Raw genomic sequence first — 26,582 nt, 5'->3', positions numbered from 1 at the left:
ATGGTGATGGCACACAGGTGAATTGGTGGTGGGAATTTCACAGGGACTATAACGGAGATGAGAAAGCATACATTGTGAAAAAAAATGAAGAACGATGTAAAAATATATATAAAATTTAAAAAAGGGTCATGTCAGGCATCATTTTAAGGCAAAAAAAAAAAATCTGGGATTTTTATATATGTTGAACTCAACTCTCCCCCCAACAAAATTCATGGATGTTTAACCCAAATGCCCAAAAATAGATGACTGGATCAAGAAGATGTGGTACATATACACCATGGAATATAACTCAGCATTCAAAAAAGATAAACACATGCAATTTGCAGCAACATGGATGGCGCTGGAAGGGATCATGCTCAGCGAAATAAGCCAGAAAGAAAAAGAAAAATACCGGATGGTCTCACTCATAGCAGGAATCTAGAAAACTTAAATAAGGGACCAGGAAAAAGAATAACTATAAGAAAGTGAAAATCAAAATCAACAAACAACTATGAACAAGAGACACTCTATGGGTGGTGGGGGGCGGGGAGGGGAGGGATTGGGGTCAAAATAAGGGGATTGTAATTGTATGGGGAATATAAAAATAAAATTTATTTTAAAAAAAATCATGGATGTTTATTCTTTTTTAAAAAAGATTTATTTATTTATGCATAGAAAAGCTGAGGTAAAGGACAGAGATGCGGGGGGGTGAGAGGATTCACCACAGACAAAGCAGGGAGCAGAACAGGCAGACTGAGTGAAACACACTGCTGAGGGGAGCAGCGGGTGAGACAAGAGAGGTCAGCTGCGCCATGTGGGTTTCAAACTCATGCTACAGAGGCTGCAGATTGCTTCATGGTATGGTGTTTAACCCCTCACGCCACCAGGGAGGCCCTAGTGTATTCTTAAAAGAAGAAAGATGAGAGATGAAAGGGCAGGGGATTGGGGGTGGGGGAAGGGAGGAAAAGGAGGAATCTGAAACAAATATGGCCACATGTTAAGATGAGTTAAAATTCGATGCTATCATTATGTATTATATTGCTCTCTATACCTGTGCCATCCAACACTGGAGTCACTAGCCACAAGAAGTGTTTAAAATTAATTAAAATTAAATTAAATTGTAAATTTCATTCCTGTGGCCCACTAGTCACAAGTTAAGTGCCCTGTAGCCACACGTGGTGGCTACCAAGCTGTACAAGGTAGGTATTGAACTCTCCCATCATCGTACAAAGTTCCATGGGACAGAGTTAGTCTATACTTTATGTATAGATAGTTTTATATGTTAGATATTTCATAAAAAGCAAACAACAAGGAAGAATGAAAGTTTGCAGTACATTTTATGATGAGTGAAAAAATAAAAGGAATGTAGGTGAAAAGACATCATCTAATATCAAAATCTATTATCTCTCTGTTTTCTGAAATGACTGTCAGATCTTTACCCAGAAATTTCTCAAAACTGGGGGAACAAATTTTAATCTCTGCTAGACATCATTTCACTTACTTTAGAATTATTTTAATATTTGGTAGGGGACATGCTATTGTTTTACTTTCATATGAATACAAAGGCTACTCTGCATTGCTGCTTTGTACACACCAATCAAGTTTTCATACCCTGGGCTTTGATGACCATGATCTTTTGCTGCAAGTCAATGAAAGGCTGGATCAGGCAGAGTCGGGGCTCCTGCTTCTGACTCAGGCAAATGCCATTGTGGTTCACAACCATCCAGTTCCGATCATACAACAGTCCCTGATTTCCTATAGGCCAACTGGTCTTTACCTAAAGAAAAAGGGAAAATATATTTTAGGCCAAGGCTCTTCAAAAACAATCTGAACGTTGTTAACATAAGGACTGCACAAACACAGATGACTTCACCAATTCAGCACACACTCTTGGAGGAAGAAAGGAAGGAAAAAAAGAATAAAGCAGAATGAAAAGGACCATTCAGAGGGGACAGTGTGGGATCTAGGAACCTTCATTCACCTTCCAGATTCATTTTTCACCCTTTCCTACTTCAACCTGCTTTTTAAATGGGTAATGTGTGTGCAAGGTACAACATTCAGAGTCCAAGCACAGATATGTCTCTCAGCTGCCTCCCCACCGGTCTTCAAGGTTCCTGCTTTCTGTGTATCCTACCACATCGGTAGCTCCCTTCACAGACATGGACATATTTCTTGCATAAATTAGGGCCACACTATAAAGGTCACTGAGTTGATTCACTTTCAATGTGTTTAAATTTCCTTCACATTTCTGCAAACATACAAACATATCCAATGCCCAGACCTTTTATTCTAATACCATTCTTCAATAAGAAGAACTGGGACTCCTTGGAGAAATGTCTGATTCCAGGGCTAGGTGAAGGACTATACAAGATAAGCCAGGAGCACCTTGCAGTGAAAAAAGAGTAAGGAAATTTTCAGATGACCAAATGATGAGCATGTGTCAGAGGGATGCAGGAGTCAACTGAAAGTGGTCAAAACAGAAACAATTTGAGCAAAATTATTAATACTGTAGTATTGGACTATAATCCATAAATAAAAGCTAAATGTCCATGAGGCCAAACTAACATAAATAGCTATATACATACATACATGCTTACATGCATATAGATAGGGAGAAAAATCAAATTTCCTATATAGAAGAATCCCAAGTAGTTGATGTAGATACAGGTGGCGCATAACCATACTCTTCGGTGCGGATTACATGTAGCAACTTGCTTCCCCAAAACACAGTAGGGAAAGAGGTGGGAAAGAGACTTTCCAGGGAAGAAAACTGGCAAGTACTATCTCACCCAGGTGATCTGGGTTAACATCAATGATGATAAGTCATGTTAACAGGATGTAACCTTACACAAGATAATGAGAATAATGCCTTTCTTCTATGGGCTTCCTCCTAAGAATCCCACCAGTCTAATCTTGAGAAAAACATCAGTCAAACCCAAATTGAGGAACATTCTATAACATTCTAGCCCAACCAACATCAAGGTTATCAAAAATAAAGGAAGTCTAAGAAACTGGAACAGCCCCAAAAATCATAAGAGGACAAGATAGTTAAATGTACTGTGACATCCTGGATGGGATCCTGGAGCAGAAAAAAGACTCTAGGCAAAAATGAAGCAAATGTCAATAAAATCTGACCAAGTCTTTGCAGGAGATTGGTCCGAGGTTAATCTCTAGCAACCAGCAGCAGAGCACAACTACAGAGGCCCCACAGATGACGGCTCTTCTGGAGCCAGCTGTCTGCTGAAGAACGGTATAGGGGAAAGACCCAAATTTTGAAATATTTAGGAGATCACCATTCTGAGTGCTCATTTCATCTACCCAAAGGAAACTGAACACTCCAGTTGAGGGTAATGAAGAAAGAGAAGCAGTGTTTAATCTAGGGGCACTTTGGGGTGAGTCTTCCAGTGGGGGACCTCAGGGAAGGTGGAGGCACCAGGGAAAGTGAAGCAGAGTTGCTGCAGAGCACAAGGAAAGGCTCAGAACTCAAGGAGGAAGAAAGTAAAGATAAGCTTAGCTCAAGCAAGGGGCATCTTGTATCTAGGAACCGGAAATGTGGCAGTGCAGGGGCAGGGGCTTTAGAGACTGAAAATTCTGGGTTTAAGTCCCACCTCAGTCAGTCACTCATTTTAAACAATTTACTTAACTTCCAAAGTCTTGGCTTTGTCATATATAAAAGATAAATTATTATCAGTTCTCATAGGATTGACTGAAATCTAAAATGAAATATGAAATAAAACAACTAAAATATAGCAAATGAGCCATAGAGGCTAATCCCTTTATCTCCTCTCTTCATTGTTCCTATGTATCAAATAACTTCTCTCCATAGGTTATGGCTGCTTCTGTTGGTACAGCATAAGAGCTCAGCAATATTATGCTTTAGATAAGCCACACTAGGAAGTAAGCCCAGAAACTTCCACAAGTCATAATGGCCATAAAAGGTAGGGTAAGCTCAGAAAGTACCATTAAATTATGGTAGGAAACATGTTTTGAACAAGAAATCACTTTAGAAGACAATCTATTACTACAAGCAATTCTCCATGGTTCTCTTATCTTTCCACAAGTCTATTTTAACCAAGCAGAGGCATCAACTGCCCTTTTGTTCCAGATGGTCTTCTCAGGGATGTTTGCATAGTAAACAGCTGCATAACCCTCTGGAGTGGGAGGCAGACTTGCTTACAGACCCATATTATAAAGATAATGTCTTCTCTTGAGAAAAGGCTAGCAGACTTACTGGCAGCCTGTATAAGAATCAGGTTCCTGAGCTAGGGGTTCCTCAGCTTGTGCATGGCATCCACCTGGGCCCCTCTGTACCCTCTCTTGGACTTGGGAGCAAAGGGAACTAACACAAATGCTGCCTGCTGTGTTATGAGTAACAAAGACCTCTCTCTCTACACAGGAGTCTTATGGTTTTGCAGCATCCGTGAGACTATGACTAGCTAGTCTGTTAGCTTACAAGTACAAAAGCTAACTGAATTTGATGAAGACAAAAATCTCAGAGCCCCGCACAGTTCTGGATAGTTTTTATTAGAACATGACTATAGTTTTCTATCATCTTATGTGTCACCTAAAAATTTAATTTACCTACTTCCTTTTCCTCTTTGTCTTAGCCACGCTTTCAGCCAGTAAGTATGTGTAGAGAGAGAGAGACACTGGAGATGTATAGACTGAGCTTTCAGCTGGGCAGGTGAGATTCTGATTACATAAGGAAGTTGAGTAAAGAAGGATTCACTGAGGATAAGGGGAGTCAGTTTTTCACAGGCATTACAAGTAGCAGACTCACACAGGCATCTGCCTACTCCACAAACTCACAAGCACCCAGAACTTATGTGTGCAACAATGACCTCCCACTTCCTCTGCTGACCTGCTCTTTTCCCAGCCTTCCTTGCTTCATCACAGTAACAAGGTGTTCACCACGCAGAAATAAAGTCTTCTCAGAGGTCCCCATTAGCAGAGACACATTCAAAAGTCATCCCAAACCAAGAAAGGCAAAATTAAAATGGTTCTTCATGTCACAGTACTATCATTTCTCTGTCTTTTGGCTAAGATCAAGTGTATGTCATAATACTCTGAATAAGATTTTGATTTTTTTCATATTTTTCTTCACTGCACTTTTTTCCACTTTATCAAAATAGTATTTTAAAGTAAATTTTTAAAAAAGACGAAGTCTCTGTTGCCATTAAAACCCTTACCTCGAATGCAGCACAAGATTTGATGGGGTAGAGATAAATGTTGGTGATGATGTGTGTCCCGAGGACCTTATCTGGGACTCCTGGAGCTTTCTCTGAAGGAGTCTCCTGGGTTCTGACAGCCTCAGACAGAGGTGGGTGCAAACCCACCACATCCACATTAGTGGGCGGGTTGTTCCAAACCCGGGAGTCTGTGGGAGTATCTTCCTGAAATGAGGGACTAGATCCGTCCACAGTGGCAGATATGTTCCCAGCCTCATCCTCGGCTTGTGGGGCTCCAGCCTCCCCGGGGGTAACCTGTAGGAGAGACTGGCCATGGGATGGGCACAGTCGGGTTGCTATGATGAACCTGAGAAAGGCCTGGGCATCCTCCAGTGTAGACATGTATCCAAATGAAATCCTCACAGACCCTGTGGGCTGCCCATCGATCAGATCCATTTCATCTCCACAGACATGACCAGCCTAGAATAAAAGGGAAACAAGTCAGCCAGAGTGACTCACTTCCCATGGGTAAGTTGGAAACAATTTTATAAAACAAAATTAACCCAGGAAAACAGAACTGCCCCCTTGCTATGTGCTGTGTGACTGAGGTGAGTTCCACGAGGACAACGGTCACTTCCTGGACCTCACTTTGCTCCTCTGTACATTGAGGTGAGTACCAATCTAATGAGGTCATTAAAAAATTTAGAGGAAATACTTCATGGAAAGCAATTACCCAGACCTGGGCATGGTGTTGACCTACAGAGGGGTCCAAAGATAGACCAGTGTTTCAGATGCATGAAGAGGTCTGCGTCCTGATCTGCCCAGGGCTGAGGCAGGAGCAACACATGCTGCCAACTCCCTTTAGCCTCTCTCAGAAATGAATGGAGACCCGAGAATTACTCCTTGATAAGAGGCAAGACACACATGGATGTTCCATGGTGGCCCAAAGCCATCACGAAGGCAAAGGCAGCACAAGTGCCCCGCCAGGAGGAGGTAAAGATATGAGGATCTGGCCTCCAAGCCTCCCTAAGCCCAGAGCTGGTATAGGGCACTCCTTGGTCCCCCACCTATCCCAGAGCTGGAACCAGATCAGTCACCCCAAGAGACAGAGCCCCAGGCCTTCCACAGGATCAAAGATTATATCTGGAGCTTTGTTTGTTTTCTAAGCCTCTCTCTTTATTTTCTTTTTAAACAAACCAATATTGGTTTGTAGCATTGTAAAGGCTTCATGTGTACAGTCTTTTAAATCAATATTTGTATATACTACCTTATGTTCACCACCAGAATTCCAGCTTCTATCCATCAGCATACACGTGACCCTTTCACTTGACTTACCTACTGCTCTTCTCCTTCCCTTCTGGAAACCACTAATTTGTTCTTACAGACTAAAAGCTGGTTTTGTTTGATTTAGCACGTTCACTTGCTAATGGTTAACTGGAGTCCAGCATATACAGTATTTAGTGGAAACCAAAATGAAACTCAAGTTAGAAACTATTCAGGAATAAATACAGACTCTTTGCTACTCTAACTATTCTTATCAAATGGTTCAAAACAGGCAGTACACTGAAGTGAAAAGCCTCACCTCGGGGCAGAGGGAGGGAATGGGGGATTCCGAGAGGCAGGACACCCCCTGAAAGAGTTCCTCTCCTCATCCTGTCTAGAGATAAGCCAGCTCTAGCATGGAAATGTTACCAGTGGGGAAGAACCAGTTACAGGTCCTATGTATGTATGAGCACATCCCACATTTGCCAGCCCCCTGTTACAACTCTCCTTCTATTGAGGCTTCTACAAGAGGAGGGGGGATGGAGTGGGGACAAAGTAGGGATGGTGTCCAATGGCCAAAGGTAAAGGCGATGGGTGCTCTGGTGGTGGGGGTGGTGTGGACACATTCATCTGAACAGATGAATGTGATCCTGTTCAACTAAGTCATATACAGTGCTGTAAACCAATGTGATCTCAATAAAGAAAAAAATAGTTTATTATAGAAATAATAAAACTCTTCTCCTGCTTTACATTTGTGTTCTTGAAGTAAAAATTGACTGCCACAGAGACACCCTCTTGAAGGTGTTCCATTTCAGTAGACTCCTTCCCCCCCGCACATCACAGATGGCGCAGAGATACGGGCCCACAGAACCAGCCCTCACCCGACAGGCCTGAGTGGAGTTGGCGGCATCACCACTGGTTCTCGCTGACCAGTGTTGGGACCACATGTACTAACCTGAAGATTCCTCTTGATATCATCGTTGCTTATTCCCAGGTGCCTCTGGCAGGCCCCGGTGTTACAGAAGCAGCCAGTTCGCACTTGGATGTTGTAAAGACTGGCCATTTTATCCACCTGAGGGTTTAACATGACATGACATGGAACCAGCGTTAGGACTGTCCAGTTTGCCTCCCTTCCTGGGAGGAGTTTCAGATTAACATTTTAACCTCTTTCTTAACAATAAAATGAAGATGTGAACCTGGAGTTTTGCTCTGCAATGCTACAAAGCACTTTGTATAAAATGTTACTGAGAGGCAGAACTTAGGCAGTTGGATTATAGGCATATGCTTGAGAAAATACCAAGTCAGGCCAAGTTCCCAGTGAAAAGACCACGTTTCAAGCCAGAGTGAGAAGAATGGAACTGAGAGCAGGTGGGCCATGGCTGCGGGGCAGCAGAGCCCCAGGCTGCAAGCACTGCTGTGTGGACACTGCACACTACCCATTTGCTTCCATCGTGTCGTGAATGTTGAGAAGAATCACAAAACCGCTGTTGGGAGAAAGGATCCTCACTCGCTCAAGGCTCAAAGGTAGGGCTGCCCACGGAGATATTTGTCCATCATCTCCAGCTGTGGGGCAAGGCCTCCATTCCCCCAAAGGCCTTTGCTACTCTAACTATTCTTATCAAATGGTTCAAAACAGGCAGTACACTGAAGTGAAAAGCCTCACCTCGGGGCAGAGGGAGGGAATGGGGGATTCCAAGAGAGGCAGACACCCCCTGAAAGAGTTCCTCTCCTCTTAGCCCAGGAGGCTAAACTCAGGAAAGCAACACCATGCCTGGCAGGTAAGCCTTGGAAACTTTTCTCCCTGGGAAGTCACATTCCGGGTGGCCAGAAGCAGCCATGAGGAGTGTGGTGCCCTCTGCTGCCCAAAGGTCACCATGCAGCCAGCCCGGCTTCCTGCTGGGCATGAGGAGACAATGGTGCCTCCTCCACACACTTGTGAAGACCAGGCTGAATTCACTTCAGCCATCTCCTCTGGACTGTCAGAGTGAGAAGAAGCCATTCTCTGTGTTGAACTGAGGAAAGCAACTCTGCTCCTTCACCCTTGGCTGACAGCTCAGTGATAGGGAAGCCAAACTAACAAATTTCAGGGATTTCCTGGCTCTCTGAGGTACAACCTTGCAGCACCACTAGATCTGGCCAACCCTATCTTCAGAGTCCAGTAGTTTCCTTTCCTAGAGAAGCCCTCTTTACTTCCTGCACCCCAATTCCTGCCAAGATGTATTAGAAATCTACCTACCACACTACCCTTCTCCCCCAACCTACCCCGTATCCATCTTGCAGTTACCACTGCTGGGAAACAAACCTCCTAAATTTAGTGGAATAAAATAATCACCATTTTATTGCACTCACAGCTACAGAGGGTCAGGAATTCAGGAAGGGCACAGAAATGCTGTTCCATGATTTCCCAAGTTTCATCAGGAAGACTCTAAGTCTTGGAGTGAGAGCTGGTGGGAATCACCTGGAGACTCACTTACTCACGGGGGCCTGGGCCCCTGGCAGGAGGACTCACAATGGATGGCCACCCCAGTGCCTGTGACTGGTTTCCACGCAGGATGGCAGTTTCAAGGTAGACCTTCAAACAGTCACCCAAGGCTCCAAAAGTGAGCGCCCCAGGGAACAATGCTGACATTGGGGGTCTTTTCAGACTTAGACTCACAAACCATCACCTTCGATGACATTTTACTGAGAGTCACAAACCCACAGAGATTCCAGAAGAGTTGCTGCTCCGGCCACACTTATACTCTTCTTCCTAATTTCCCCTCAGGACCCAGGCTCCTTTTCACCCTTGGCCCTGCAGAACCACACACGGGTATGGCCTGTGCCCAGCCAGGTGAGGGAAGGGGCTGTTGCAGGAGATGAGCAAGTAAGAACGGGCCTGACCAAAGGCAGCCTCCCAGCCAGGAGCCTCTGTGCTCAGTGTTTACGGAACACTTGCTCCATACTTGCCCTGGGCTAAGGGGGCCTGTACTGCATCTCATTCAAGCCTCATCACAGCACTGTCAGCAGGAGACACTGTTATCCTTAGTAAGTTTTAAGTTTACTTGCCCAACTTCACAGCAAGAGGGCAGTCAGAATCTGAAGTCACACTCTTAACCACAGTGTAGAGTGACTCCCGCCAGAGGGGAGAATGAAATTAGGAGTCCTGGGTATCAGAAACAAGAACGTAGACCTGGGGCCTCCCTAGTGGCACAGTTGTTAAGACGCAACCTATGAAGCTGTCGCAACCTCTGTAGCCTCTGCAACATGAGTTCGATCCCCCGGCCAGCGAGGTTGCTACCTACATGGTTCAGCAGACTTCTCCTGACTCACCCACTGCTCCCCTCAGCAGTGTACTTCAGTCAGTCTGCCTGTTCTGTTCCCTGCTCTGTCTTTAGTGAATCCTTTCACCCCCCCACATCTCTGGTCTGTACCCCAGCTCTTGTATGCATAAATAAATAAATCTTTTTTTAAAAAAAGAACCTAGAGCCTTCACCTAGAAGGAGAAATTCTTTTACACATCCTTTGGAAAAGAAACAACCACACCCAACTATGATGCCATATTATTTTTCCAAAGTCCTCCCAAATCCCTGTAGAACTCCCACACCATGAAGTAGCCCCAGATTCCACTCATGCAAGGAGCTTCTGCAAACATACAAAGGGAGAAATGTGTCCTGTGTCCAGAGCCTTGGTGAGCTCACTCAGGCACATGGACAGGCAGTTCTCTGCCTGGGAGATTCCTTCTCTTTGAGGGTGCTCAGGGCTAATGAGGAATTCTTTCCCCACTCTGCCTGCCATAGCTTATTGCATTTCACTTGTTGCCCCATCCAACCCTCTCAGAAAATCAAACTTATTTAGGTTCAAGAATGAAACTTATGGGATCTCCCTGGTGGCACTAGGGGTTAAAGAAGCTATTAGCAGCCACTCCAGCCTAGGTTTGATCCCTGGCCAGGGAACTAACCCACATGGTGCAGCAGACCTCTCCTGACTCACCCACTGCTCTCCTCAGCAGTGGGTGAGTCAGTAGCTCTACCTGTTCTGCTCCCCACTCTATATCTGGTGACTCCTCTCACCTCCCCGCATCTCTGGCCTATACCCCAGCTCTTGTATGCATAAATTAATTAATCTTTAAAAAAAAGAAATTTATTTTTCCAATTATATTTTAGAAGGCAAACCTTTTGTCTCCCATGCATTTTCCAACCTTCCCCACTCAAAAAAAATTTTTTAATTGCACACTTCTGAGCAATGTCAAGGCCTCTTCCGCAGGTGTATAGCTAAGGGGGGGTGTGCACAATTAAGGGACACCTGTGTTTGTAGAGCATCACCCCTCAATACTGGTGAGAACTGACATTTCCCCCAGGAGAATATTTCTCTTGTTTGTTCCTCAGGAAGTTTATGGGTACACAGAAGATGCGGGGAAACATGGTTCCTTGAGAAATGGATTTTGCTTGAGAAATTCAAGGCTTAATAAGGTGAATGGCAATGGTGGTTTTCAGGAAAAGATGAGCACTATCTTCCGAACTTATCTGACAATCAGATCTGCTCCCTCCCAACACTCTGGGAAGGTTTTTTCCTATGACCAGTCGGTAACACTCCAATTGGTGATCACCTGCCACCACTATTTCTGAGCTCTTTGTACAACTCTGAACTTTCTTACGGAATGGAATGTGAGCAGCTTACTCAATTATGGAAGATCTCAAGCAATTTCCCAGTCTGCAAACCACTATTTGCACAGCTTCCAAGGGAAAACACATACAAAGGATATATTTTACAACCAATCTACCAAGTCCTTTGAATTCAGAGCAAGCGAACAAATGATGTCAGCAGGCCTATGATTTTACATAATACCAAGATATGGTCTGATGTATTACTGGGTCCACCCACCTGTTTGTGCATGAAATGACCACAGATGTGGTGTTCTGTCTACACTGTTTTTCTGTCTACATCATTTTGGGATGTCTTCCCTTGCTAGGAAGCTGTCAGCTCTCCCCATCTACTGCTATCAGTGAATAGACTTTTTCCCCATCTGAAACTGACCACTCATGACTGCAGAATGAGGGCTGAAGAACTAAATAGGCATGTTCCTTAGAACTGGGTGTGACCCATTCATGATAAAAGCCCTTGAAATTCTTGGGATACAAGGAACATACCTCAACATCATAAAGGCCATCTATGACAAGCCAACAGCCAGTATCATTCTCAATGGTGAAAAGCTGAAAGCAATTCCATTAAGATCTGGAACAAGACAAGGATGTCCACTCTCACCATTGCTTTTCAATATAATACTGGAAGTCCTAGCCAGGGCAATAAGACAAGAGAAAGACATCCAAGGAATCCAAATAGGAAAAGAAGAAGTCAAACTATCACTATTTGCAGACGATATGATATTATACATAGAGAACCCCAAAAACTCCACAGAAAAGCTAATTCAACTCATCAATCAGTTCAGTAAAGTGGCAGGATACAAAATCAACACGCAAAAGTCAGTAGCCTTCCTATACACAAACAATAAATCTGAAGAAGAAGAAATCAAAAAGACCATCCCTTTTGTTATTGAAACAAAAAAAATCAAATATTTGGGAATAAATCTAACAAAAGAGGTAAAGGACCTATACAAAGAAAACTATAAAACACTGTTAAAAGAAATAGAAGAAGACACAAAGAAATGGAGAGACATCCCCTGCTCATGGATTGGAAGAATAAACATTATTAAAATGGCCATCCTTCCAAAAGCAATATACAGATTCAATGCTATTCCAATGAAAATTTCAATGTCATTCTTCAAAGAAATAGAACAATTATTGATGAAATTCATATGGAATCACAAAAAACCCCGAATAGCCAAAGCTCTCCTGAAAAAAAAAGAAGGGAATGGAGGCATCAGACTCCCAGACTTCAAACTATACTACAAAGCCATAATCATCAAAACCGCATGGTATTGGAACAAGAACAGACATACAGACCAATGGAATCGAATAGAAAATCCAGAAATAAACCCACAGGTTTATGGTCAACTAATCTTTGACAAAGGAGCAAAGACTATGCATTGGAGCAAAGAAAGTTTGTTCAATAAATGGTGCTGGGAAAACTGGGTCGCTACATGCAAAAGAATGAAGCTTGACCACCACCTCACACCATACACAAAAATCAACTCAAAATGGATTAAAGAACTAGACATAAGACCTGAAACCATAAAATATATAGAAGGAAATATAGGCGAAACACTACGTGATTTGCACATCAAAGACATCTTTACAGACACATCACCCAAAGCAGTGATAGTGAAGGCAAAGATAAACAGCTGGGACTATATCAAATTAAAGAGCTTTTGCACAGCAAAAGAGACAATAACAAAAACAAAGAGAAACCCCACCAACTGGGAGAACATTTTTGCACCCAACACTAATGATAAAGGACTGATCACAAAAATCTGCAAAGAGCTGATGAGTCTCAACAACAACAAAGAAAATAATCCAGTCAAAAAATGGGCAGAAGAGCTTAAAAGAAACTTCTCTGAAGAGGAAATGCAAATGGCCAACAGGCATATGAAAAAATGTTCAACATCACTTGTCATCAGGGAAATGCAAATCAAAACTACCATGAGATACCATCTTACACCAGTGAGAATGGCACATATTAAAAAAACTAGCAACAACAAATGTTGGCGAGGGTGTGGAGAAAAAGGAACTCTTCTGCACTGTTGGTGGGAGTGCAAACTGGTCCAACCACTGTGGAAAGCTGTGTGGAGATTTCTGGACCTACTAAACATAGAGCTTCCATATGACCCAGCAATTCCACTCCTAGGTATTTACCCAAAGGACACAGAAACATCAATTCCAAAGAACACCTGCACCCCTATGTTTATAGCAGCACTGTTTACAATAGCTAAGCTTTGGAAACAACCCAAATGCCCAAAAATAGATGACTGGATCAAGAAGATGTGGTACATATATACCATGGAATATTACTCAGCATTCAAAAAAGATAAACACATGCAATTTGCTGCAACATGGATGGCGCTGGAAGGGATCATGCTCAGCGAAATAAGCCAAAAAGAAAAAGAAAAATACCGGATGGTCTCACTCATAGCAGGAATCTAGAAAACTTAAATAAGGGACCAGGAAAATGAATAACTATAAGAAAGTGAAAATCAAAATCAACAAAAAACTATGAACCAGAGACACTTTTAGGGGGGCGGGGGCGGGAGGGGAAGGATTGGGGTCAGAATGGGGGGCTGCAATTGTATGGGGAATATAACAATAAAATTTATAAAAAAAATAAAAAAAAATATTATCAAAAATAAAGAGGAGCAATTACAAAAAAAAAAAAAAACAACAACAAAAAAAAAAAAAAAAAAAAAAAAAAGAAAGAAAAAATTAAAATCAACAAACAACTATGAACCAGAGACACTCTATGGGGTGTGGGGGGGTGGGGAAAGGAGGTGTTTGGGTCAAAATAAGGGGGTTGCAATTGTATGGGGAAATTTAAAAATAAAATTAAAAAAATAAAATTTTATATAGAAAAAAAAAAAAAAAAAGAACTGGGTGTGAATAAGAGCAATGAGTGCCTTCCCTAGGGCCAGCAGTAGCGCCCATGGAGTAGGGGCTTTCTCATAGTCCTGCAAGGACACCAGAGGCTTTCATTGCAAACTTCAGGACTCAGGAAGGCTGCAGAGTTACAGAGGAGAGATTCTGTTGTGGACAGGTCAGCAAGGTGAAAAGAAAACCCACCTGGGAGTAGCCAATGATGGTCCCATTGTCATCAAGCACATTAAAATTGATGATTGGACCCTGAACCTCCGGGCTGCTGAACTCTGAATCACTGTAAATTCGCACAACAGGGGCTCCATTGGGGTACCGGAGAGCAGACAGGGCGGTGTAGGTATACTTCGTCAAGGTAAAGGTGTGCTGCCTTATATGCTCCATTCCACCTCAAAAACAATTATGAAACATCAATGAGAGTCATGAACTTCACGTAAAATTCACTCACTTGTTTTTAAGAAAACAAGATCATGATAATTGCTAATCCTGAACTTTATAGTAATGATTTTATTTTTTTTAAAGATTTGTTTATTTATTCATACAAGAGCTGGAGTACAGGCCAGAGGTGCAGGGGTGAGAGGATTCACCAGAGACAGAGTGGGGAACAGAATAGGCTGACTGACTGTAATATACTGCTGAGGGGAGCAACAGGCGAGTCAGGAGAGGTCTGCTGCACCATGTGGGTTGCTCCCTGGCCAGGGATCGAACTGGTGCTGCAGTGGCTACCGATAGCTTCATGGGTTGCATCCCATCCCCTTGCGCCGGGGGAGGCTCCCTATAGTAATGATTTTAAATACAGGTAAATATTATATTGCAAATGCACACAGACTAGACATTAAGTCCTTGGTATTGAACAACAGTTTGCCATTGTGGTCTCTGTGGAATCTTCCCATAGGAATTCTTGCCATCCTCTTTTTTTTAAATAATGTTACTTAAACATTCAAGTACTTTAGACCTTTTGATGGTTAAAGAAAAATACAGATGTATAGAAATGTCCACTGACCTGTGAGATGCTGAAGGGCATCAAATCCATGTTTAAGTGCTATCACATCAAGGAAGGAGATGGTGCCATCTTCGAACCTGCAACCACAGGAAGGAACAAGGTCAAGGTATGGCCAGTACCTCCATGTGTGTTTTGAGTATGTAACCAGGTTTTGAACCTAGACTTAGCCATAATCTATCAATACCATCCCCTATTGTGCTCCCTTTCAAGACAAAGAGTTCTACACATACAGGCCTGCATCTGGCTCTGATCGCTCAGCAGTTTTCTCAGAATGGGCCGCAGAGATGATAAAAGATCCTAACTGTCTTGACCACCTTGAGAAATCCTGCCTTGCCTCTAGGAAGACCGCAGACTTGATAAAACCTCAAAGTGCTGCGGGCTCTTGAAATGCTGTCCTCGACCGCAAGAGGGCACTACCCTCATGGCAACCAATCAGTGTGATCAATGGACGCTGCTGTGAGGCTCTTAACCAGTCTAAGGCAGGTGCGCGGCCGCCTGGGGTCTTGCGTGGGTCTGGCCTCGCGGGCAGTAGCACAGACCCGCCGTGGGGTGTTCTGTAGCCCCGCGGTTGCTTGCAGCCATTCCTCTCTCTCCCCCAAGTCATGCTTCAACCTGACCAAGTCCGTATGTACCGCCACACCTGCCAGGGCAAAGGTAAAAGCAATGAATGACTGATTTGTCTTACACTTTTACTTTCAAAGCTGTCAGGACTTGGGCATTAGGCGCTCCTCAGGTGCTTCCAAAGCCTATGCGTCAAGTACTCAAAGGAAAGTGCCCAGGTTTCAGAACTGGTAGATCAAGTCAGAGAACGCAGCACTGGATGAGAAAAGGGCCTCCAGGGCTCTGAGCAGAGGATGGACAGGATGGACTCAGGCTTTGACAAGACCTCCCTGGCTGCTGGAAGGGTAAGGGGGAAGAGGGGAGATAGTGAAGAAGTTTCAGAAGCATCTAAGATGCTTCCGAAGCACAAGAATGGTGATAAACAGCCTTATCCAGGTTAAAGCTTATAATAGAAATATTTCTCTTTGTATTTTAATACTCTAGGGATAAGATTTGTTCAAGATACTGTTACTACAGTATTACTAATGGCAATTAATAGACATAGAATTAAAGATAATCAATTATTAGTTGATTAATCACTGATGAATTAACAAATAATTTTCATCTTTAATAAATTAAACAGTATTAGCCAATGATGACTTGTTATTAACTGATCAATAATAATAGACATTTATTAGTCAATAAGTAATAGATTCCTTGGGAAAGGGAGGTCTTGTGGTTTCCATCAAGAATGTATCTTATTTGGGTTACAAAATAGAAAAGATTAAAAAATAAGGTCCAAGAGCATAGTCAATAAACATTTGGGTTAGTATTAAATCTCTTAAGATCTAGTCCTAAGTTGACAAAAGGAAAATTAGACTTTGAAGCAAATACAATCTGCATTCTGGGAATCTTAGTGCAGCACCTGCTGTAAAGCACCCACCTGAAACCAAAGAAAGAGGACTGAAGAAAATCCCTTTTACAATCACATCAAAAAGAATTAAATACCTATGAGTAAACTTAAGAAGGAGGTGAAGGACCTGTACAATGAAAACTGTAAGACATTGTTCAAAGAAATAGAAGTCACAAAGAAATAGACATGTATTCCCTGTCCATGGAATGGAAGAATTTATATTATTAAAAAGGTCATTTTACCCAAAGCAATATAGAGATATAATGCAATCCTTATCAAGTTTCAATGGCATTCTTCAAAAAAATAGAGCAAACGTTACTGAAATTCATATGGAACCACAAAAGGCCCTAATAGCCACAGCAATCCAGACAAAAAGGAACAGCAGAATCATACATCAAGACTTCAAATTATATTACAAAGCTATAGTGATCAAAACAGTATGGTACAAGAATAAAAATAGACACACCACCAATGGAATAGAATTTAGAGCCAAAATAAACTCACAATTATATGGAAAGTTAACCTACAACAAAGAAACCAAGAATATACATTGGAGAGAGGAAAGACTGTTTAATAAATAGTGTTGGCGAGATTATGGTCAAAATAAGGGGGGTGGGAATTGTATGGGGACTATAACAAAGATGAAAATGCATACATTGTGCAAAAATGAAAAATGATGTAAAAATATATAAAATAAATTACTGTCTCAAAAAAAATAGTGTTGGGAAAATTAGACAGCCACATGCAAAAGAATGAAACTAGGGCCTCCCCGGTGGCGCAGCGGTTGAACGCGGGGTTGCAAAGCTGCCAGCAGCCTCTGCAGCGCTGGTTTGATCCCCAGCTGCTCCCCGGCCACCAGAGGAGGGTCCCACATGGTGCGCAGACCTCTCCTGCTGCCTGCTGCTCCCTCAGCAGTGTACTTTGGTCCTTCTGCCTGCTCTGCTCCCTGCTCTGGCTCTGATGAATTCTCTCACCCTCCCGCGCTTCTGACTGTACCCAGTGCTTGTATAAATAAGTAAATAATAAATAAATTTTAAAAAAAAAGATTAAAAAAAAAGAATGAAACTAGACCACTATCTCACACCATATACCAAAATTAACTCAAAATGGATTAGAGACTTGGAAACCATAAAATACATATAGAAGAAAATGTAAGCGAAACACTCCACAACATTGGCTTCAGTGATGTCTTTGTGGGTTTGTCTCCAAAAGAAAGAGAAACAAAAGAGAATATAAACAAATGGAACAACATCGAACTAAAAAGCTTCTGCACAGCAAAAGAAATGAACATTAAAATAAAAATACACCCTATTAAATGGGAGAAAATGTTTGCATATCATACATCTGACAAGGGGCTGATAGCCAAGATTGACAAAGAACTCAATAAAAATAAAATGAATAACCCAATCAAAAAATGGACAGAAGAGCCAAAGAGATACTCCAAAGAAGAAAGACAAATGACTAACAGACACATGAAAAAATGTTCATCATCACTTATCATCAGGGAAATGCAAATCAAAACACAATGAGCTATGGTCTCACACCTGTCACAATGGCCCATATAAAAAGATAACAAGTGCTGGTGAGGATGTGGAGCAAAAGGAGTGTACATGGGAATGCATACTGGTCCAGCCGCTATGGAAATTATGGAGGCTTCTCAAACTACTAAAAATAAATCTACCAGATAGTCTCACTCACAGCAGGAATCTAGAAAACTTAAATAAGGGACCAGGAAAGAGAATAACTATAAGAAAGAAAATATCAAAATCAACAAACAACTATGAACTAGAGACACTCTATAGGGGGGCTAGGGGGTGGGGAAAGGAGGGATTGGGGTCAAAATAAAGGGGTTGTAATTGTATGGGGAATATAAAAGTAAAATTTAAATAAAAAATAAATAAATAAATCTACCAGGGCCTCCCTGGTGGCACAGGGGTTGAGACGCAACCTATGACGCTGTCCATAGCCATTGCAGCACGAGTTTGATCCCTGGCCAGGGAGCAACCCGCCTGATGCAGCAGACCTCTCCTGCCTTGCCTGCTGATCCCCTCAGCAGTGTATTTCAGACATTCCTCCTGTTCTGTTCCCTACTCTGTCTCTGGTGAATCCGCTCACACCCCACACCTCTGGCCTGTACCCAAGTTCTTATATGCATAAATAAATAAATCTTTAAAAAAATAGTAAAAAAATGAATCTACCATACAATCCAGCAATTCAACTTGTAGGTATCCACCCAAAGAATGCAAAAACACTAATTAGAAGGGATATATGCACTCCTATGTTCATTGCAGCACTATTTATAATAACCAATTTATGGAAACAGCCCAGGTGACCAAAGAAAGATGAGTGGATTAGAAAAACGTGGAGTGTGTGTCTGAGGGGGAGGGGGGTGCGGTTGGGCAGCAAAAAGTAAGGGGCCCGAAAGGACTATGGGGAGGACTATGGGTGGGTGCCTTGGTGGTGGGTGTGGTGTGGTAACATACATCTGAGGAGTGTGACCCTATACCTCTGAAACATACGCAGTGCTGTAAATCAGTGTTACCTCAAAAAAAGTTAAAAAGTACTGTTGTTCAATATTTTAAAAAGAGAGAAAAAGAAGTATGCTCCTGCTCAGCTGTCCAACCACATCTTGCCTGTATTGAGCTGCACCCCTTCTCTCAGACTTCAGGTGGTCCTATTAGCTAAATAAAGCTTGAGTTATCTTTTTTTTTCTTTTTAATTTATATGATGTTGTGCCCTGTCATTCTGTTCTTGATCATATTAAATGCTGTATTATGACACCTGGATTCAAAACGCTTTACATTAGCATTTCTGTTATAGAAAACCCATCTGCGGAGAAGTTCTAAATAAAAGAGACTTCAAGTAGCCTATAACACACATTGATGCCACCTCCATCTTGGTGCTTCACCTATATTAGCTCTAAAGAATGGTATCCTTTTAGAAACTCACTTATGAAGAAAAAAATAAGGTGCAGAGATCAATTCACATGTGCCCATTTCCATGGCCTGTCTGCTAAGGTTCATCCCCAGGAGTCCCACTCTAGGTCTATACTCTGGGGCCTTGACTCTACCATCAAGGTCATGGCCCCATCTATAGGACCCTTGAGTCTACACCTGGGTCTGTGAAGGATCCAGATCCCTAGGCCTTCTCAGGCACCAGCAGGGTGACAAGCTCCTAGGTCAGCTGCCATTTTTACCCTCACACATAGCCATCCCTCAGATTTCTGGGCATGACCTACACTACCTGTCCCTGCAACCTGAGGAAGACACACACCCCCAACACACTCAAGCAGAAGCCTAAGTTCTTTTAGGGCAAATAGCTGCCTACCCTCAAACTTGCTATGTAATTCACGGAGCCTGCTATTAAGAATGTCCCACAAGTCTGGGGGTCTCTGATTTAATTGGTCCTTGCTAACGAGGTTCCAAGCTGAAAAACCAGCTGCGCTATCAACATGTGTGCAAACTTGTTCCAAATAGCACCATCTTTAAAAATCACCACTTTAATTCCTGCTATTTCTCAGTGCTGTGGGCCCAGTGGCCTGCCCACTTTACTCCCTTCAAGGCCTTTTACCTCCCCTTATTACAGCCCTTATCTGCAGGCCCTTGTCCTGCCACGGCTGTGGAGAAGTGATCAGAGTTCACTGAACCATGCCTGGCACACCTCAGCCGACCTCTGCCTTCAGATCTCAGTCCTGCCGCCAGCCTCCATCCCTGCCAACAATAGCCTTCTCCCCGACCCGGGAGCCCAGCCCTGGCCCCTTGCACAATCCTACAGGTGGTACATGCCAGCTGCTCCCATCCCGAGGTTACCTTTCAGTCACCGACTGCCTTGGGATATAGAAGTCTTCTCCTGCGAGGTATGCAGCAGCCGTGCCTCCTCCAAAGTAAGATTTCCTCAGCAGAGAAGCTGTCTGATTATTCACCAGCAGTGCCCCCAGGCCAGTGGGGAAGCCAAATATCTTGTAGAAGGAGATGGGGACAAAGTCGGCCTGGTGAGCCGACAGGTCCAAGGGCGAAGTGCTCACATAGGAGGCTGCATCCAGCAGCACGAACCACTTCCCAGGCACATTCGCAGGGCACATCTGCCCTGACTTGACCTCTCGTATCCAGGACAGGGGGTATCTGGTTCCAGAAAAGTTACTCTGAGCTGGGTAACAGAAGAGATGTGGAACCTGGCAGTCAGGGTCCCTGGTGGCCACACCCCTTTTCTCTGCCCACCACATGTCCTCTGGGCTGAGGGGTATGGACGTGACACCCATGGCTCTGGTGACCTCCCTCATGCCCACCACAGAGGTGTGGCTGTCGGTGAGGTAACAGAACTGACTCCCACTGCTCTCTGGGCCATGGGGCGCCCATGGGAAGGCCTCTGCCACCAGCTTGAGAGCAGCCGTGGTCCCGGATGTGAAGATCACACTGTAGTCCTCTGGGGTGGTGTGGAAGTGCGCCAGGATCCTGGAAGAAGCACAGATCATGGCGACTCTTTGGACTCAGTCCAGTGCTACATGTTTGGAAGCATTTGTATTTCCACCAAATATGACATCTGTCTAGCCTTGTAGTTAGGTATGCAGCGGCCGTGCCTCCTCCAAAGTAAGATTTCCTCAGCAGAGAAGCTGTCTGATTATTCACCAGCACAGCACCCAGGCCAGTGGGGAAGCCAAATATCTTGTAGAAGGAGATGGGGACAAAGACTTTGGGGAGTCCAGATAGACTTTACCACAATGATGAAGTTAGGGCAGGGGCAGAAGAAAATAACCTTGTCTCCCAAGTCCCTATCACCATCTGGGGAAGATAAAACTCCACCTACCCTAACTTTAGTTGCAAATGCCTTTCCTCGGTCTGCTCTCTGGCTCTGTCATAACAGATGCTGTGATCAGCTTGTTTCACTTGACTTTACGTATTGGCATCCTACAGCAAAACAGTAGCACTTCCAAATTGGAAATAATTTGAAATTGCATCAACTTAAGTAACTTCAGGTATTACAAATTATTTCCCAAAAATGAATTATTACATGTGAAAAAATATAAAGAGCTATTAACATGCAAATATCAGTAAAAGGAGGGACATGAATAACACAAGAGGCCCAGTGAAACATAGGAAAAAAAACTAGAAGAACTGCTTTCCTTCCTTCTGAAAACAAGACTTAGGAAGCTGGTTGGTCTTGTCACTCTGGCCCCAGGAGCTCTGGCACAAGTCCTGAGTCACAGTAGGTTGTGCACACCTATCCTATCCATGATATCCTGCTCTGCACCTACACACTCTCGCCACCCTATCTGCCACCCCTGATGTTTGTCACTGTGAATGTGTGGCCATTTAGCTGAATGTGATCTTCCAGGAACCAGTTCAAAATGTCCATGGGATGCAGGCAGTTGTAGGAGGAAGTCCACCCACCTAGCAGTGCCCATGAGACCTGCTCCTGCCACTCACCTGTAGCGCACCTGCTCCACAGTGTCGTGGGTGAGCTTGCTGCTTATGTTCTGGCTGTGAGGATTACCTGCCAGGTTACAAAGATAGAGCTGTTGAGTAACTATTGATAGTGTCTTCCTCTTTCCTCCAGAACCCTCTCTTCATTCTTCAAAAAGTTAAGTATAAAGGGGGCCTCCCTGGTGACTCAGGGGGTTAAGACACAACCTATGAAGCTGTCTGCACTACTGCAGCACAAGTTCGATCCCCGGCCGACCAGGGAGCAACCCACATGGCACAGCAGACCTCTCCTGACTTGCCCTCTGGTCCCCTCAGCAGTGTACTTCAGTCAGTCTGCCTGTTCTGTTCCCCACTCTGTCTCTAGTGAATCTTCTCACCCCCCATACATCTGGCCTGTACACTCAGTTCCTGCATGCATGAATAGACCTTTAAAAAAAATTTTTTTAAGTTAAGTATAAAACTACCATATGACTCAGCAACACCACTCTTGGATATATATTCAAAAGACATGAAAACTTATATACACACAAGGATTCATGCTTGTGAATGTTGGTAACATTTTTGTTTGTAAAGCCAAATTCTGGGAACAATATAAATATCCATCAGCTCTTGAACAGATAGACAAGATGTGGTACATGCTTACAATGGAAAATTGTCCCTCAATAAAAAGAAAGAAACCACTGACTATGTCATAAACGAAACTCAAAACCATGCTAAATAAAGATGCTGGACACAAAAGGTCGCATATGATTCCACTTATATGAAATGTCCAGCAGAGGCAATTGTATAGAGATAGAGAAAACAGTAAATCCATGTTTGCCTGGGGCTGCTGGAGCAACAGGCATTGATTATAACTGGGAATCAGAAATCTTACTGGGAATAAAAATGTTCTAACAGGGCCTCCCTGGTGGCGCAAGGGGTTAAGCACCGCACTATGAAGCTATCCACAGCCTCTGCAATACAAGTTTGATTCCCGGCCGCCCAGGGAGCAACCCACATAGCGCAGTAGACCTCTCCTGTCTTGCCCACTGTTCCCCTCAGCAGTGTATTTCAGTCAATCTGCCTGTTCTGTTCCCCACCCTGTCTCTGGTGAGTCCTCTCACCCCCTGCCTCTCTGGCCTGTACCCCAGCTCTGGCATGCATAAATCTTAAAAAAATGTTCTAACAGATTTATAGCAGTGGCTGCACCACTCAGTAAAGTAAGTAAAAATTAATGAATTCTACATAAATTTTATGGTATGTAAAATATCAATCAATAAAGCTTTTATTTATTTATTTATTTTTAGATTTATTTATTTATTTATACAAGCACTGGGTACAGTCAGAAGCGCGGGAGGGTGAGAGAATTCACCAGAGCCTGAGCGGGGAGCAGAGCAGGCAGAAGGACCGAAGTACGCTGCTGAGGGGAGCAGCGGGCGGCAGGAGAGGTCTGCGCGCCATGTGGGACCCTCGCTGGCAGCCGGGGATCTAACGGCGCTGCAGAGGCTGTGGGCAGCTTCACAGCCCAGCGCTCAACCACTGCGCCACCAGGGGAGGCCCTAAAGCTTTTAAATAAGCAAACTAAAGAAACCCTTTGCTCTTCAGTAAAACAAGATGAGATCTGGGAAGAGCTTTCTGCAAATGAAAATTGCCCAGAGGCAGCCAAGCTAATACAAGACCCTTCTGTACAAGATGCCTGACAGGTAGCCAGGTGTGTTCTGTTGAACTCCAGGGAATCAGGTACACAACCTCAAGAGGCTGACTCTTCCCTGACCATGAGAGCTGTGACTAGACTGTGTTCATGCCTTTGCTACTGTCACAGTTACTGCAGAAACACATTTCTGTCCTCCACCAAATATGTGACAGGGGCCACCCATTCCCTTAGCTACCCACTCTCTAGGCCAAAGGCTCTTCCTTTGTCAACTGTTGTTCTTCCCTCCTGGCCCCCCAGTACCAGAGTACCATCTCCCTCAAAATTTAGGCCCCATAAATGAAAACAGACCTCTCGAGGGGCCTGACCAGGTAGGGCTGGGTGCTAGCATTTTCAGGGGTAGAACCAAATATGCACATTTGCGTGGTCTTGGCCTTCTTTGTTTTAAGAATTTTTTTTTTCTTTAAACCACACTGGTGCCTGTTCATTAAACCTATCAATGTTCTTTTGCCACAACAGCTAGCAACCTGTGGGACTGGCTACCTACCCATTGCCACCTGCAGTCTCCAATTATCTCTCAGGCCAGTCCTAACCATACATGGTTAGGACTCTTGCAAAGGCTAGAGAAGGAGAATTGCAGGTCTCTTTGCAAATCATAGATTAAAATCAAGATAAATGTCCTCTCTGTTATCTTCCCCAGAGACAGTTCCCCAGATTTAAATATCTACTTGCTGCCCAAAGCCTTAGTGTGGCATTACAGGACCGTTGAGATCCTCATGAATAGAGGCAGACTGCTTAGAGCTCAGGACCAGTGCTTGGAGCCCAACTGCCTGGACATTCAGCTCCAGGGTCTGCCAGCTCCAATACTTCCTGACTGCATGGCCCCGGGTTAGTTACCTTTATTCTCTGGGGCCCTACTTCATTTCCTGTACAACAGGATGTTGACAGAACCTGTACCTTAGCTTGTCAAATGCAGAAACTTTGTCTTAGTTTGCCTTGAGCATTGAAAGAGAATACAGATAAAGCATTTGGAACAGTTCCTGATGTCATTTATTGCTATTAATCTTATCTGCATTCACTATTGCTGCTATTATTTTAAACTGCCTTTCCAAGGTTATCTCCTGATTATATTGTATTGCTGATTAATACCGTCAAAGACTGTCTACCTGTCTAGAATAAAGATCCAACTCTACAGAATGCCAGCAATGTGCCTGCCTTACTCTCCATTCATAGCCCCAGTGCTCTACTCCCTTCCTCTCTGTTCCTGGCTTGGTTCTTGAAACCACCACAGGGTCTTGGCACATAATGTTCCCTCTTTCTGGAATGCCCTTCTCCTCCTCTTTTCCAAGTGAATTCCTGCCCCATCTCATGGGGTGGATATCCCATACCTAAGGAAATTTCCCTGATACTCTGTAGATACAGACCCCATGAGCCCAGAACCCTTTTGTTCACAGCCCTTAACAAGGGTGGTAGTTTATCACTCGATTAGTGTCTTGTCTTGACTAAACCATAGTCCATGAGGGCAGGGACTGTATCTACTTTGTTCCTATCACAGCAGGGTGCCCCCCACACCAGAGTGGCTTCACAGACATTTATGTGAATGAATGAATGAATGAATGTTCCTCCTGCAGTCCCACCTTCTGTACTCACAAGGTCAACCTACCACCAAACACAGCACCTTTGTACCTGACACTGACCCCTTCTTCTGGAAGCTACCTGTGTGTCCTTAAGCCAAATACTCCCCTCCTGGCAGCACAAGTATTACATAGAGTGACCCCTCTAGGTGTTTACCTGGCCCCTCCCCATTCCATGTGGCTTATTCAACGCAGTCCCAGTCTATTAGTTCAATGTTTATTAAACATAGGTACATCCACTGGAAATAATTGGTTAATGTTCAATAAAGAAAAGTCAGTTATGATGTGCTTTTCTTTACCATAAACATTTCCAATGAGATCATTTGTGAAGCTGGTGAGCTGGCTCTGGGGGTACAAGGTGGCCCCTGCATGGTCAAGGTAGATGGTTCCTAAAAGAAAACACAACACAGAGCTGCAGTTACTTAGCGATAGGTATTCCACTCATTTTATCTAGATCTGTTTGTATGAACCTGACAGTGCCCATCTGATGCATGAGACCTAATGCCAGGCCATTGATTTCCCCAGCCCCTAGATCTGTGCTTGCTAGTCCAAGTGTAGACATGATCAATGGATGAACTTCATTTAAACATTTAATGACCTTTAAAACCCTAAGAGAACCTTCCTGATTCACCATCTTTCTTGGCAATCTCTCAACTAGTTTTGCAAACAGAACTTCCTATGTTTTTTATTCTTTTTGATCCTTTAGAAATTGTTTCCTTTATCTCATTTTCATATGTTCATTTCTAGTGTATAAAATTGAATTGATGTTTGTATATTGATCTCATATCCTATGCCCTAGTTGAACTTGTTTTTAAATTCTAACAGTTTTGTGTACGACTTCCTTAGGATTTTGTTTGGACAAGACTGTGTTTTAGCAAGTAAAGATAGTGTTACTTCTTCCCCTCCAGTCTGGATGCTTTTTGTTCATTTTCTTGCCTAATTGTCCTGGCTAGAACCTCCAGGACAATGTTGACTAGAATGAATGGATGTTTTTGTCTTGTTCCCCATTTTAGGGGTAAAGCTTTCAGTCTTGCACCATTAAATATAATGTTAGCTGTGAGGGGGTTTGTAGATGGCCTTTATCAAGTTGATTGTTTCCTTTTACTCCTAGCTTACTGAGTGTTTTGCATTAAATAAATATTTATTGAGCGCTTACTATGCCCCAGGCACTGTTGCAAGTACTGGGAGCACAACAACAGACAAAATAGAAGCTCACATGATAGTGACAAAGACTATAAACCAATATAAACTATGTCAGATAGTAAGAAATCTTATGGCTCAATTGCGTAAAAACAAAAGCATGTACACACACATAACTATACACAGCTGCTGGAGTGGCACACAAGATATGAATGACAGCAGTTGATTGTGGGTAAGACAGGCTGTCTGTGACTGGAGCAAGAGGAGAGCTCCTTGGCCATTTTTTAACCTTCCTTTGTCACCTTTTGAATTTGGTAGCACGTAAATATACCCTGAATAAATTATTATTACAATAATGTTGTCTTCTACTGGAGA

The 26,582-nt window shown here is 43.3% G+C and overlaps 1 protein-coding gene across 1 annotated transcript in view; it reads right to left on the bottom strand.

The window, feature by feature from the left end:
* Positions 1–26,582, bottom strand: part of MOCOS (molybdenum cofactor sulfurase) — a gene marked incomplete at its 3' end in the record, with an annotated part of 46,696 nt that overhangs the window by 16,998 nt on the left and 3,116 nt on the right. Inside the window, exons 2-9 of the mRNA XM_084252384.1 lie at positions 25,367–25,456; positions 21,807–21,873; positions 20,193–20,834; positions 14,931–15,007; positions 14,117–14,316; positions 7,366–7,482; positions 5,169–5,627; positions 1,591–1,756 (exon numbers count right to left, since the gene is read on the bottom strand). Of these exons, the coding sequence (XP_084108510.1) occupies positions 1,591–1,756; positions 5,169–5,627; positions 7,366–7,482; positions 14,117–14,316; positions 14,931–15,007; positions 20,193–20,834; positions 21,807–21,873; positions 25,367–25,456 (1,818 nt within the window). The remainder of the gene's footprint in view (positions 1–1,590; positions 1,757–5,168; positions 5,628–7,365; positions 7,483–14,116; positions 14,317–14,930; positions 15,008–20,192; positions 20,835–21,806; positions 21,874–25,366; positions 25,457–26,582) is intronic.

This window comes from Talpa europaea (assembly GCF_964194135.1).
Source record: "Talpa europaea genome assembly, chromosome: 13".
Taxonomy (NCBI): domain Eukaryota; kingdom Metazoa; phylum Chordata; class Mammalia; order Eulipotyphla; family Talpidae; genus Talpa; species Talpa europaea.
The sequence above is the reverse complement of the archived record's forward strand: the minus strand, read 5'-3'. Positions and strand labels throughout refer to the sequence as shown.